General features: G+C 31.9%; 1 protein-coding gene across 1 annotated transcript; it reads left to right on the plus strand.

Annotated features, from left to right (window-relative positions):
• On the plus strand, positions 1-15,400 carry LOC113515573 (ras-related and estrogen-regulated growth inhibitor-like protein). The gene is made up of 6 exons (XM_026899833.3): positions 1-344; positions 9,113-9,169; positions 10,161-10,237; positions 13,584-13,765; positions 14,146-14,332; positions 14,953-15,400. The coding sequence occupies exons 1-6, from the start codon at positions 281-283 to the stop codon at positions 15,019-15,021; spliced, it is 636 nt and encodes a 211-aa protein (XP_026755634.1). The 5' UTR covers positions 1-280; the 3' UTR covers positions 15,022-15,400.
• The last annotated feature ends 1,282 nt before the right edge of the window (positions 15,401-16,682 follow it).

Consider the following 16,682-nt stretch of genomic DNA (forward strand, 5'->3'; position numbering starts at 1 on the left):
CGCACGCGTCTCTTCATACAAACAGAGCTCACTCTGAGATGCCGGCAGTTGCGCGGGAAACGTAGCGGCAGATGGTCGAGTGGACGGCGCTCCGATATAGCACCCCACGATAATTTGCTGTCTCGAAATTATTTACGATATTTAACATAAATAATTTTTATTACATGTGAACTGTGAACACAGTGATGATTAGATTTATGTGGTAAACACATCGGTCCGACATTATGTTCGATTGAATGATATTTCGACGCAATAATCGGGAAAAAACAAGTCTGTCCAAATGAAGATGACAGTGAACCGTATAAGGGTGGTGGTGCTTGGGAGTCCACGCAGTGGTAAATCTGGTTAGTATTTATTTAATTAATATTTGCGTGTAATTTAATTCTAGTTCAGATTACTAATTTATAAATGTTGCATTTATGTAGTACGTTAAGTTTGTGATCCCGATTGGTGCTAATGCATGAATTAAGTTTAAGTTTTTTTTATAAAAATTGTAAGTTCATTACCTTTTTTTAATTTATACATTAATAACCTAATAAGTCTAGTGGAACAATAAAAGTTCTAAATAATTACGATTACTTTTGTTTTTATTGCTTTTTTTATACTTAAATTAAAAAGAAGTAATTACTTATATATGTAGGTATATAATTTATATAAGTATCTTATCCAGATATGTTGTAATTATTTGTAATTCTAATTGGTGCAAACTTATACGTTTATAAGTTTCTTTTTGAAAGTAATATAAACTATATGCGTATATTATTTTATGTAACCATAAAGCCGGTACCTACAGTAAAACCATAAAAATAAAAATGATTACGATAGCGGCTTTTGATTTAGCTATGGTAGAGTATAATACTGTATAAAAAATAATTTGAAAATTAATATGTTGTCGGTGTATACGCATCGAGTCAGTATGTTATTATCGATCAACCCTGTAGTCTCCTATAAACATTGATTGCACTTAATTTTTTTTTATAGTCTGATAATGTAATGTAAGTTAATATGGAAAGTATTAAAGGAACGATTAATATATTTTTAAATTGCAAACATTACCTTCTAGAAAGTGAGTTATTTATGTAGGTAATAATGATAAAATAAAATCATCATAAAAAAATATTTGGGCGTTCGTATGTTTCTGAAGCACGCAGTTAAAGAAGCGCTGTTAAATTTTGTGACCAGTTACGGGAGAGTTTAAAATCTATTGTTCTTTTATGGAAATAAAATTTAAAATTTTAATGTGTAATAGATATGCATGTTGTCTTTTGTTACTATTTATTAAATTAACGTTGGGGAATTGGTATTAGGTACGTAGGTAATTGTGCAACCGATAAACTCATCCATTATTTTTTATACCTAATATAATTTTGTTCGTGTTTATTTTATATAGCTAGGTATTAAAAATTATCAAATACATATTATAATATCATGTTTTTAACAAAATGTATTTTAATTATAGTTTTACATAAAGAAATTTACCCATTTGAATTTTTATTAGAAAAAATATAGGTTAGCCTCATTCTGCTTATAATTCTTCTTTTCAATTAGAAACTTATTTCTACTAAATTCAAGTCCGCAAAACTATATTCTACCAAGTCCGTAAAAATAAGCTTATTATTAATACAAAATACCAGCTTTGATGTAATTGAGGATGAAAAGTGTTGTATTTAATTATAATATTTAATTTCTTTTATTGCAAAAAGTGAAAAAGAACTGGTCTATTTTCTATTTTGGATACTACTGAAAATTATATTGCTTTATTTTATGAATAATATTTATGAGAAATGATAAAAATCCTTAAAATGTGTATATTTCAGTATAAATTATATATAATAAAGATTTTACAATACAATGTGTTATTACAAGTTTTTACATATTACATATTAGTGTAATTTACATGTAATTAAAATATTATTTTCACATTGGTAAAATGGTAAATTAAACTAAAGTTTATAAATACTTATTTAGGTAAGTTTTTTGTCATAATTAGTTAAATCATAATCTAATTCGAATACGATGATGATTAATGAAACGATTCTAACAAACTTAGTGTTAAAAAATAGGCTTACAAAATAAATTGCTTATTTTATTATATTACTGATATAGGTTAGTTGGTATATAGGTAACATAATTACTACTAGATCATTACTGCCTGAGGAGAGTAGATTAAAACAAATTGACCGAAGAAATTACGGATAAATATTATGTTTTAAATGTATATATTGAAATTACTAGATAATAAAAAAGAAAAAAATAACGTACAATTCTTACGTTAAAAGGCAATAGGAGGTACAATCACAGGTTGTTAAATTTTTTTTTGATCAGATACTATATTAAATTTTTATACAATTGTTATAATATATTTATAATTATAATGAGGAAAATTAATGTTATAATAAAAGATACTGTACCATTTGGATTAGCAACTAAGATATAATTCACTCATTGATGTAAATATTTCGTGGGGGGCTGGACGCCTTAAAAAGCGCATTATTTTTTAACGGATGATAATTGAATAGTAACCTCGCCTGCGTTATTGCTATATAAACACTGAAGAGGGCATCAGTGAGGAATGATAGGTGAGGATAAAACAGCCTAGTTAGCTCATCGTGACGAATTCGACAATAAATCAGTCACGGTGTATTCCAGGGAGAAACACGAGGACGTCGACCTGATAGGGGATATTGCTAGCAATAGAGTTGGTAATCCCCATTACTAACAACCCCTTTTACTCCCTTAAAGATGCATAATTACTTTTAGCTGACTAATCTATTTTTTAAATATATTATATAATATATCTTGTTGTCTAAAAGCTCTGCTCGCATTTCTTAGGGCACCAGTCAAATAGGCCTCTTCCTCTGCCTTTAATGAACCTCTTGTTAGAAGGTGGTAATCGTTGTCCTTATGTATAATACACAGACTTATTCTTTATACTACTGTGGTGTCAAAGATGTAGATTAAAAGAGACAAGGAAGTACGTTTACGGTCTTTCTGAGGTAAACAATCATCGTAGCCGACCTATGGATATCTGCAACGCCAAGATTGTCACGTGAGTGTTCCCAATCCTAAGAAACCGTCTTACTATCTTTTTAAAGAACTTATACTGTATATATACTTACGCTATGTATAATTTTTATTTAGTCTTTACTTGCGTGTTTTATTGAATATATTGGTAGGTATCAATACTCGTACTTAGTCGATAACGTGCGCACAAAGCGTTCATTATGTTAGTATTTTATTTTATCTGTGGCTTTAATAACCATTTACTAGGTAATATTTAGGTGGGCTGTATGACTTGTTACCCTGTCAGTGGTTTAAAAAGTATTATTTTAACCAACCATTAGTAAAAGCTGAGATTACGTATTTTACGTAACTTCGGAATAACAAAACGTTTCCAGAGAAGTGATTTTTGAAAAAGTCAACACACTCAGAGCTGTACATTATTTAATATTTATTCGAGTCAACAGTACTGAAGAAATACATTAGCCATATACCTAAGTGTTGTTAGAGTACAATTGTTGTGTTTGGTAGAAATTTGATTTTTTTTACTATTGAAACGTTCCGCGATTGACTACGATCTCACCTGTTGAAAAGCGATGATGTGATCTAATATAGAACTCACAAGCTCTCGAATATCATGTTCTTATTTGTCTTAAGTTGATGCAGATGTTATTTTCTGAATAATATAATATTATTTTGATTTCCAAATCTATTGTGTTGTGAAATTTTTTTTAATACTTACTGTTAAATTTATAGATATGAATTTGTTATCTAGTTTGATTCCTGTAGTTGTAGGTATATATATATGGTATATATATATATATATAGAAATGGAACTCCTGGACAATTTAAATAAAATAACCTGCAAAGAATGAAATTGATTATGTAATGAAAGAAGAAAAAAAAAATTGATTATGTAAGAATAAGGGCTATTTCGAAGACTAATCTAAGTAGTGGATGCATTTAATAGTATAGTTTAGGATACGTCTCAGACTTCAGGAGTGGCTATTTTATATATACATAGGAATGTAATTTTTGAATCGAAGCATTTGGCGTTCCATTGTTTCTGCCTACCCTAATGGGAGACAGGCGTGACAGATATGTATGTATGTATGTAATTTTTCTCAAGCGATTACATGTCTTTGACATTATTTTCTTGAATGGCTGCAGTGTTGTTTTAGCCAACGGTTACCTTACCGTTTTTATCACGTGGTCCGTTAACGTGTCGTTCTTAGAGAAATAAAAAATAAATGCAAATTAGCTTTATCATACTTAATTGTTTTCATACAATACAATCGTAAATTTTAACATGTTTTAAAGAAATAATAGATATTTAGACATACAGGCAAAATCATCTTGCCTTTGATCGCTAGTAGGAATTGTTATGTTGACTTATATTTATTATATGGAATTTCTGTCTGGATTTAATTCATACAGCTTGAATCTTAATTCTTAGTTTAGTCAATATTTTATTTGAACAAGTAAACAACAACTAAAAAGATGGTGTCTATATAGATAGTATTTTGTTTGCTTTGCACAAGTTATAAGCTTGTGCAAAGCCAAACCGACGTTGAGTGTCCACGCTTACGAGACTACTTACCTTCACATTTAGTGAATCCGGAATCGCGATTCAAACATTTCAGACACGTTAATAGCATGCAGGTATTACAATCGGCAACATAACGTAAATACGTCTGTAGAGCAACAACCTCGACGACTATGGCGTTAATGGCTGCTCGGACGTTTAAACGTTACACAACGTCGTCTGTTGGCGCCAGGCGTCGTAGTCGGTCGTCGGGAAATCGCGCCGTTGACCCACCGGCCGAGTCGCCGTCGACTGGTTGTAATTGCACCGCCCTAATTGTCGGCCGGCTGACGGTTGACGGACCGGCCGCAGCCGCGACGCATGCGTTTGCAATTCATTACAGCAGCTCGCGGCTCCGACATGCGAAATTGTTTTTAAAGTAGATCCTGTCTACGTTATTCGCTGGGAGTGGCTCACGGATCTAAGGCCGACTAACATCATTTAATGCCAGTGTACACACCTCTTTAGCCATCCCCGTTGCTCAGAGTGCTATTTTTGGAAGTAATTCTTCACACGCTCTGGTTATGTACACCGGTTATAAGGAGTTTCGTTACCGATATTCTTTGAAGCAATTACAGGATTCTTCCATTGAACTTATCGTTAAAAAATCCAGGTCACATTAAAGCTGCTCTTAAAAATATAACGTTCCTGAACACTCCGTGATTATTATTCTCTCTTTCTATAGTCTTTCATTTTAAACCGAAGTAGTTAAATGTCAATTATTTTGAGTTAATAAAACATTTCAATTAACGCACACAGTGCAAGCGCTTGTTTTCCTCAGAAATGGATTACCTTATTGCTGCACGGCCAATGAACTTTCGCAATTTAAACAGAAAAAGTAGTGACGTCACTGTAGACATGTGGCTGTTATAGAAACCTGAAATGTTGATCGTTAAGCCAAAATTTTAAATGTGCTCATGTCCTGAAATTGCCGCGGTGCAATGTTAACAAGAAACCGGTGACCGTGGCGCGGCGAGTAGTGAAGTCTCAATCGGATACCACGCCGCCGACCGTTGCATCTCAGTTTCGTGCGACGACCTCATCATGATCGAGGGCTGCGATTTTGATAAAACGTTTCATACTTGCAATTCGTGGTCAGTATTGACATTACACTGATATTATCTTTAATCGATTGGATGACCTATATATATTTCTGTATATGTTCTATTTATATTGTAAATATAAATGTTTATCTAGATGTGTAAATATTGTTATTTAACCACGTGGCTTTGGGTATTTGGTATACACATAAACGAGATCCCGGTTTAATATTAAATACTTTATCCCGGTTATGTATACCTGTGGGAATATTTATAATTAAAGCAAACGACTTACGATTGCTGGTGTTGTTTTGAGAATCTGGTTTTTTGTTCTAGAAAACTCTACCTACTATATATTGTGTTTGGTTTTATATATGAGTATAGTAGGATTTTGCAGCTTTGCTAGCGTGAATTAAAGTAAAAACTCCATGTTAAACAAACACATAAAAAATAATAAAGAGTATGATAATGGTGGTTTTATGATCTGTCTGTATATTAAATTGTTATTCAAATCAAATGTTCGAAGATCTTCATAAATTATTACATTTTTATATACATTAATAAAATCAAAGTAAGTAAAAGTAAAATTAAAATCTAGATTTAATCTATAATTTAATAGCCGTCCATCTTCATGTAAAATTTTTTATTATGTAATAAAATATTATTAACAATACATAATTGTTAATGTTAATTTTATACTATATTATCCCGAGTCAATAAAGCAGCGTCGGTCATTTTGATGGATGAGATCGATAATCTATTAATTACCCCATAGATTCCTGTCGATACAGCATCCATTGTTTTGTCTGATAACATACCATCTATCAACCCACGTGGTGCCATGTTATTTGATCATCGTAATTTGTCTTATATGCATCGTTAAATGTAAAGTTTTAGATTATTATGTTGTTTAACTTTTACGATCTAATCCTAAAAAAAAAAACTTTTTAATATTATTAATATCATTCAAGTCATGCGATCGGTGCGATGACAGGTTGATCTACGCAATTTTGTATGGGATAATAAATATAATTTATGTATCAAAAATACGTATAAAATTGATTTAATTACAAGATAAACATAGGACAATCTCAAACAAGTACTGGAGTAATTATCATATCAGCCATTATCTGTGTACTGCTGAACATAGGCCTTTCCCATAGACAGCCATAAGGAACGATCTTGAGTATGCATCCACTGATTCTCCGCAATACATTTGAGTTTGTCACTCTCTGTCAACTAATGGGGGGTCGTCCTACACTCGAGCAAAATTGCGTTCTTAATATCATCATCAACACAAGCCTCCCCCTTGGGGTGTTTTGCCAGTAGGTGCCACGCTTGGCAGTTAGGCTTTAGAGATGTTTTTAAAGGCACGCTGCTGCCCATTCCTCGTCTTCCCATAGTCATGTCTTACGACACCCTCAGGAAAGGAAGGGGTAGCCTATTCTATGTCGGGACCACACGGTCATACGAGGCCACGGTTCTTAATATACCTATTACTTAAATTTTATAATGTATTAACATATGAAATTTTATCGTCAACGTTTAGTAATCGGACCTCAGAGAAAGTATTTAATACCGATTGCGCACGGTAAAAAAATCGAAAGGAAAAAAAAATGAGAGTGTGGAATTTTGCATGTGTTTCATAAACCACACAGTATGTACCTACAGTGTGTGGTAATACTGTACATGAAGGCTTCATAATGACTCATTTATAGTTTGATGTTTTATAATGGTCATCAACGTTCTTTTGATGCACATATGATAATTTTTCTGAACATATTTTATTGATCGAAAGTATTCAACAGCTAGTGAATAGTTTCGAGCAATATTTTTTATGTTTACAACATGTTCTTAATATTATAAATATAACATTTCATTGTAGACATATCTTTAGGTTCTATTTTTAAATATGTTAGGCAGGGATGCTAGTAGAACATATTTATATGATAAATATAAAAACCCTAAATAGGTGCACAATTAGAAACTAGAAAAACAACACTAAAAATATTAAAAAAAAAAATTAGTCAGATGGTTAGACCATCTAGTAATATTTGTAATCAAACTGTCAGAATGTTATATAGTATATGTAGTTATTATTTAAGTCAATATCATTATATTTTGGACAGTTTTAGTATACCTTTTGTAGAATAATTTGAATCATGTTTTTTTTTGTGTAACAATATATTTAATGCACAATTTAGATGTTTTTGGATGAGTATAACTTTGTTGTTATTGAAAACTAAAACTAGGTTATCATTACATCGGTCACCACGAAGTCTTCGTATTTCTTTCTTCATAATCCACTACGCAATATTATCCCGTTCCTTACGTAATAGTATATTAATCTTCATATATACATCATGCAATTGATTTCCTATCAGGCTCTGAACTAGTATGCAGATGGAATAAATTCCAAGTCCATTGTCATGCGACACTGCGTGCTGCAGTTGCATAAACTTCTATACTTGAATATATTGTGCAACTGTTTTGGACCTCGTTTCGACAGAAATGGTCAGTTGATAGCTCCATCGGGATCTCTAGATGACGAAATGAAGTAGAATTAGAAAACTAAAAATTAACTTCTGATACGCTTTTAGAGAGAAGGTCGAGAAAGAAATATGAATATTTTTAGTTGAACTATTTTTGTGAATCGTTATTTTCATGTGTTGGTAGTAAACATTAATTTATTTAGAGAAGTATGCGCACAAGGGTAAACGTTGAAGTCTTTAAGACATTATTCCGCGATTATATAAACTTTTTTTTTATAATCTATTTCAGATAGAATCGAAGTATCATTATAATTAAGACATACGTAATGACCGTATACGAAAAAAAAATCCATTAAGTACAGAGGCTTCGAATAGAGATTATTTCTGTTTTGTTGTTATTTTCCATTACAATGTATCGTCTGTAATCATCTTTCAAAGGGCCAAGTACGTACCCCAGGTAGGTACTTCCAAAGCGGCAAGCAATCAGCCTTTTGAATAGAATTGTTCCTTTTGATGTGGCCAGGATTCTCCACAGTTCGGTAGCCTCCCGATAGTTATTCACGCAACTTGCCACGTCATTGTTGATGATAACTATTTGTATGGTATACAAGCTTTATGATGGGAATTCCAGAAGGTACGCCCATGAAAAGACTAATCAAAGAAATCGTTCTTTGGTAGAAAGTTGGGGTTATTAACCTTTTAGTATACTTACGACTTTATTTATGAGTACCCTTGATGAGCTTATTGCAATCTGAACATTATATTAGACGATTTTTCTTTACCAGAATAGACTTATTATATTTCACTTGAATTCAGTGTACCTACATTTTTCTATTTTTATATGAATAACCGTGCATTATTATTATTGTGCAATATAAAATATTACGATTTTGTAAATTGGTATAATTTTTTACACTGGCGATGTCACTGTGTGAAATGAAATACTATTATGAGTTTTTATCATTTTTTTTATCTTGTTATTTTGTTTGTTGCAGCTGTGGTGGTGCGTTACCTAACGAAGCGATACATCGGCGAGTACAGTTCGACAGGCGGTGAGTTGCACTTAAATACTTAATTGAATCATCTTTCGTCCCAGTTAACTCGAGCAACGCGAGGTATTAACATTTTTTCTATCGATTTATAATTAAAACATCACGTCGTACATGGTGGTTAACGATCAAATGATGTATCTACAAGACCGCCGCGGGGCTAAATCATGCTCCCTTTAATTTTGTTTAATATTATTACCTCTGGAGTTATTTAGTTTTCAACTAATTCTTTTTATCTCTAAAAATAATTCATTTTAATTGCAAAGCTTCGCGTTGTTTACACATATTTACACTCTAATCGTGTCACGTTAAGTACCGATCGTGAATTTAAATATAGCTAATATTATTGGAATTTGTTTGCTAGTTAGAGGAATTTGTCATGATTCTTTTTACATGATAAGGACTGGTTTTTAAATTTTCTCAAATTCATGACAGTACATGTAAAACATATTTTTTGTTTTGTATGAAAATGATGGTTTTATTATGTTAGGAACCAGAATTCGTTGTAATGAAAAGTAATTTGTTCGTAATTTTCCGTAATATTTTTCTGTTTATATTTTTATGACAGTCGTTTTCTTTATTAGATAGAAATTATACAATTATATTAATGTATATCAATATCATAACAAGTTATAGTATTCATCGTGGAATAGTGGTTATTGCGTGTTCTAGATAATTTATAGATAAAGTGTTATTAGATCAAGCGAACGAAAACTCGTTCTTTCTTTACTCCTTCAATTTTTGTTTAGTAGTTATTTAGCATTTCTTTATAAGTATTTAAAAAGTCAATATTGCAGATTATCCTTCCGTTGTTATCTTATTATAAAGTAAATAAATATTATGTAGGTATACTGTAACATTTTTCTCTTCTATGTTCTTTATTTTTTTAATCTCATTTTCCATTTCCATCTCTATCAATGAGCAATTTCTATAAATCTACTTCAGTAGATAATTATTATGCCTTACTGTTTCTACAGCAAACGTATTGTTTCAGATTTTCTTTATCAACATCGAGTGGCTTTCGACGGCGCCGTATCCGAAGTAGAAATACTGGACACTTCTAATTGCGCGGTAAGATACAAACACAATTTACGCATGTTTATAGTATTCGTTTGGTGAAAATTAGTTGACAGGTAAACTCTTTCTACTTGTCTGCCACCGCAATAGAAATGAAGTTTAACCTTTTGCTAATTTATAAACAATATATCGTTACTTCTAGTAAACGTTACTTATTAATAATGCTTGATTTGAAAATGATGTCAAAGACTTTTAAGTATTCGCTTATAGACGTGTTTTGAATTTGACTCTTCAACTACAAAAGTAGGAAAGTGGGTATAAGCGCGTGTCAATGTTATGACAGATTATACATGATGATTAGTAATTTTTCAAGAATATTTAATAAAGATAGATTAAAATGAACCTTATAAATGGCAGATTGGGATCTATTACTTTATATATATATATATATATATATATATATATATATATATATATATATATATATATATATATATATATATATATATATATATATATATATATATATATATTCATGTTTAGAGTTTAGATTTTATTGCAGTATAAATTGCAGGTATCTCTAGCTTACTATGTAGTGACAAAACTATCAACATTATGCCGACTGTACTGACAATCGGAAGTAACCTCTTTTAATTTAATGTAGGTATGTACCATCGTAAAGGTAGATGAAGTTATAGACAAAGCCAAACTTAATTTATAAACAATAGAGATGTAATCTACGTCTGGCTCGCAGCTAGTAGGCGGCTGATGCTCTGTACAATTTAATTAGACAAAGTTTATGGCCTCCGCAGAGGTTTATCAGATGCGATCGGTTCTACACTCGGCCTCCAGGCACAACTAACTTAAACCTACGCTGATGAACTTTGTATAAACAATGTTTTCCGACTAAACATTTTAATAATCGAATGCATAACGGCACTAAAAGAATAAAATGAACTCGATGTTTTGGTTGCGTAATCGCTTATAAATTTCGTTCGATGCAGCGACCGGCCCCGTTGTAGAGCGTTACTTGTTTTGTAAGTTTATTGTGCTAATAAAGTTAGTGAACTTCGATGTTTTTATGGGTTCAGTCTGTTATGTCTTATGATAAATGTTATTAAGTAATGGTAATTATTAAGCAATCTAACTATTATAAAACTCATACTAATGAATCTGAGAATATTAATCTCAAGTTTTTAAATATATTTTATATTTTAGAAGGTGAGTAATAAAATTGATAGATTTTATTAAATTTCTTTTAGTAAACAGAATTCAAATGTGTTTTTATCTAACTAATGAGACTAATCCATCCTTATATGAGTATGAGTAATGTTTGAGGATATCCGGTAATTTGTTAGAGTCAAAGATAACGTCGGCAATAGAAATAAATCAAAACGATGAATTCTTCTTATATCTTCGTTTTATATTACATAACTGCGATATGGTAATACTCTAAAGAAAATAATGAATAATCTAACTAAGCTTTTCGTTTTGTTATTTCTGGATATTTATAAAATAAACTTTTATGAAATTGAATGTGTCAAGTAATTAAAAGTAAAAATTAACCACATTGATCATAGATTATTTGTCTATAATGAAACTAAAACAATAGTTTTTAAAGCTATTTCATTTTGTGTTTATTTTGGATACGTAAACATTTTATTCCTTTGTTTATTTGAACATGGAATTGTATAAATGTGGAACAGATACTGTTCATTATAGAATTCTAACGGGAATTTAAACGGGATCGATAAATCTGTCACAAAATTAAAGAGAGCAAACTTATTCAAATTTAAAAAAGTTCAAAAAGTCGCGGGCGATTGTAATGAGTCATAAGTATCCATATGAGAGTATCATTTTAAATAACTGTTTTTATTATTAATACTTGATATTATGCAATGCTTGATTTTTCTTCTAGTGTTCGACACTAACGTACAATGTAAATATTAACAAAAGCATGATTTATTTGATTGGCGACTAAGTTTTATTTTGTTGTTATTTTTTCTTGTTGGATTAGGTGTGCCTAAACGACGTTTTCTTTGATGTTCTGTTTAATCCTAAGTTAATGGTGGAGGGTTATTATAGACGACGAGTGGTATTTTAAACGCACGTAGTGTTTATAATATTCAATACTAAAACGAAAGCCGAAAATAGAGAAATTTATTAAATCTGGTTACTTTAATTTGGCTGTTGAAGTTTTTGCTATGAGATATTATTATTATTATTCCAGCTGTCAACTGTTCACTGTTGATAGGTCTTCCTTATCCCCTTTAGATTTTACTAGTAGTTGCCATGCTTGGAAGACGGGTTGGCAATCGCAGTTAGGATTTGGTGATATTTTTTTTTAATGGATGATAATGGAATGATAACTCCGCTTGTGCTAACGGTATACACTAGCGAGGCATCAGTGAGGGATGATAGGTAGATTGAAAGGGCAGGTAAATTAGCCCATGATAAGTACATTTAGAATTCAGCACGATGGTTTCCAGCGGGGACCGCGGGGAGATTTACCTGACAGGATATATTGTTAGCAATGGTGCTGGTAAATAGCAATAGCTTTGGTGATGTTTAAAGAGGCTGTCCATCCCTCGACTGTTAAATTCCCTTAGTCGCCTCTTACGATACTATAAGGGATACTCGGAGTTAATTGGATTAGTTTATACTCATAGCGAAGTCTCAGCTAATAATTAAAAATATTAAGTGGATGGTTTGCAGTTATGAATCAAATATAGAAGTGTTTCTTGATATGGTACGCATTATAAGAACGTTTCTGTCATGTTTTATCTACCACCTCCTTATTAGCTTTTCGTAGTGGTGAATGCTTAAAATATTTTCTATCGAGTTTTGTGTGTATTTTTCTCTGTATGTGAGTTCATGGGAAATTATATCACTACGCCTACAGTTCACTATTGCTTTGCAGAGTAGCTAGAAGGAATCGTGTGCCAAAGTATTTTATCCTTGATTATTTATTTTTATTAAGAATTTGTTTACGTTTGTTGATTTTATTTGTGTTATGAAATGAAAAATAAAGAATTAGTAATAAGAATTGTAGCCAATGATAATAACTATAGGTCAAGGTGATCAAACTTTTAACTGGGAGATTTATTTGCATTTTGCACTTAAATATTTCATGCGGTCGACTGTGCTGTAGATATCTTTAGTTTTGAAGAGGTTAAATAAAACATTTTGTAAGACGTACCAGTAATTTTAATTTAACCATTCAATGTATCTAATTTTTTCTCATGTTAATCGCATGAATTATGAAGCGAATGCTTAGTACATATGAAATAATCATATTTCATTTTTATTATTTTTATATTGCCTTCGCGGTCGACCGATAGTCGATGCGTGATATCTTGGGCATCCCTGCTTTGTTATAGATTATGTAATTTGTTCATAGATTCGCGGTTGTCTGGCTGAGCACGTACGATGGGGAGATGCATTTGCGGTTGTATACTCGGTCTGCGAGAGGCGATCGTTCCTCGCGGCGGCTGAATTGCTCTCGCTGCTCGAAAGAACGAGGCTCCCGGGCTGCGCGGCCGTCACCCTCTTGGGGAATAAACGTGACCTCGAACACGCCAGGTGAGCAATCTTATAAAGTATTCAATTCCCTATTTCCCACCGAACTCCTTTGCCTGAATTTTGTTTTTATTTCAGTATTACATTAGATGTAATTTGTTGAGAATTTTGTGTAAATTACGATAGACAACAAATACCTTTTTCTTTAAGGTACGTTGTTCCACATAGTCCACCAAATTTAATTCAATTTTAGTATTATTGAGAAACAAACATCTTTAAAAACTTTTACATTAACAATAATGGCATATAAGCATAAGGACTTATCTGATGGTAAAGTTTTACCGTAGCCTATCTTATGGGTGCCTGAAATACATGCTAGACTCATCAAAGCTATTTTGTTGGTGTGATAATAAACAATACTATAACAAATAAAATTCGTAAAGGGAGGTCCATGCAGAGGAGGGTCAGGAGTTATCTCTTCGCTTCGGGTGCCAGTTCTATGAGGTCTCCGCTGCGGAGTCGTGCGCGGGCGCAGCGCTCGCATTTCATGCGCTTCTGCGTGAGGCGCGCGCTCTCGCGCTTCTGCTACCAGCACCTCGGCGGAAGCTCGCCGCCTATTCCGTTTCGAAGGCACGTTTTAATTGAAAATTTACAAAATTTTATGTCTTTATAATGTGTACATATTTAAGATTTTCTATCTAATGAAGTTAGAATGTTATTTTTAAGGGTCAAATTTTATTCACATTTTAAGAATACTTGTATATTATAGAATTACGTAATAGCTATTTATATTGAGATAATCCATTCTGTATTACAATATTAGTAGTGTGTTTGGTTTTTAATCTTGAACTCATTAATGATGTATTCTATACTCTTTTTTATCTCAAAAAAGCGGTCATAATATTTTCTTCACAAAAAATACATTTGTTGGGGTTTCTCACCATTTTCTGTAAAATATAGTAGATATTGTCTAATGAGTTGTTAGACAAAATCTTTACATGAATCCATTGTAACGTCTATAGAATATCTACGTATGTTAGATACTAATTTTTAAGTAACATGCACACAGCAAGAATTTTCTACGTTATATGTTTCTAATAAAAAACAAATATTAATATTAAAAAGTAGTTGCACCCTCGATTTTTTTCTTATTAATAAAATAATGGTATCGAATATACATTAACGGTTTAGTGGTTAGAAATCAAACATGTTGTACTTAATATCTATTAACATTATTTATTACTCAACAGGTTATCGGCACGATATTCGGGAAGAATAGCAAGAGTGTGAGAAAGAAAAGGCCATCACTAAGCATTTAAACTAAGTTTATTTATTTATATTTTTGAGCCCACAGACTGTCCTTGTTATTAGAATTATTGTTAAAATTAGTAATACATGACAATGTATTGTACTATGTAATTGCTCGGTGCCTATCTAAAAACTATATTAATGTACATATATTAATTAATTTCTTTATGAGTATTGAATTGGCGATTGAATTCGCAGCCATATTGATGTATCTGTAAATAAACCCAGTGTTTATTGTAAATATTAATGTTATTGTGTTATCATACACCTCGCACTAGAGCTAAAATGGTAAAATGTAAATATAAAATGAATTTTATAATATTTGAAAATAGGTATTATGTTGTACGATATTACTTATTATAAGAACAATAAAAATACATAAGTATTAGACCACAGTTGTATAATTTCACTTTGCCTCATATTCATTACCAATACATTTTCTAATATTCCATTTGAAAGTTTCTGCTGTTATGAAAGTTAATTCCATAGAACAACTTTACGGTATAAGAACCATAATGCACCGCAATCCACTTGGAAGTATTTCACACTATACATGGACGAAGAGATCAATGTATCTTTGTTTGTTTCACACGACCGCTTGATTCGAATGAACAGATTGATCTTTATTTGTAAAAAACAAGGAGATTTTGTTTCGCAAAAAAAAAAAAAAAACAAATATTTCAATTACGACAAAATTTATTAGTATTGTGACCTAAAGAGATTTTTTTATAGAACTTAGAATAGTAAACAAGCTGATGGCCCATCTGTTGGAAAGACATGAACAGTATCATAAATATGGCAGAGTATACTGTATTGATTATAACATTTATCAAAATTCGATAAGAATTAACAAAACATTGCATAACAATTACTTAAAAAATTACAGGCAAATTGAAGGTTTTCACCATCAATTTTTAGAGAATTGTTAAAAATGGTAATACTATGTTATGTTATATGAAAAAATGAACAAACGCAAGATAAGTATAAAGTCGCATAATCATTTTGATTTTTAATTCAATGATCGCAAGACTGTATAAGTCAAAATAAATACTCAATGGAATTGCTTTGATATATCCTCCAGAGGGATATGTTTTGCCTACAATTGTTTACACTTTCATAGATCATAGCTACAAGATAACGTCACATTGGCACGCTATACTTCTTATACATGTCGCTAAAAGCTCTAATGAGTTTCTGTTTTCACTGTCCGAGTGTCACGACGGACGACGGACGGCGGGCTGGTGCAAGCGAGCTCAGCTGCTGTCAGTGTCTGACTAATATTGATCGGACAGGGTAGGCAATGGAGAGAGTTCCGGCCTAGCATGCAGTCTGCAACCACAGACGTGCGATCATTTGATAATGTCCAATAGATACCCAGATAGGAAACGAATGCGAAGTTAAAAGTTCACTTAACGAGAAAGCCAACGAGCAAGTGTAAATTCAAGGTCCCGGAGAAATTCGCAAACCGCAAACAGATTCGCGGAGGTCTTACGAGAGCGATATGACACCGCTATCGGTTGATGAGACGGACAACGGTTTAGATGTTAAGCTATTGATAATCATGTCGTAAGTCAGCGCAAGTTCAAGAGCACGTAGATAAATAAATTCGTTTCAATTTATGCGGTAGAGAGTTTAGAAGCGATTGGTATAGGAGAGCTATAAGTAATTGGTA

Source organism: Galleria mellonella, unplaced genomic scaffold (genome assembly GCF_026898425.1).
Source record: "Galleria mellonella isolate WM207_F2 unplaced genomic scaffold, CSIRO_AGI_GalMel_v1 utg173, whole genome shotgun sequence".
NCBI classification, from domain to species: Eukaryota; Metazoa; Arthropoda; class Insecta; order Lepidoptera; family Pyralidae; genus Galleria; species Galleria mellonella.

Bases quoted from the DNA above. Each gene is read 5' to 3' on its own strand.
- LOC113515573 (XM_026899833.3), top strand. From the start codon at position 281: ATGAAGATGACAGTGAACCGTATAAGGGTGGTGGTGCTTGGGAGTCCA. The intron at 9,170-10,160 runs GTGAGTTGCACT...GTATTGTTTCAG, and splicing joins CGAGTACAGTTCGACAGGCG to ATTTTCTTTATCAACATCGA. The intron at 13,766-14,145 runs GTGAGCAATCTT...AAATTCGTAAAG, and splicing joins CGTGACCTCGAACACGCCAG to GGAGGTCCATGCAGAGGAGG.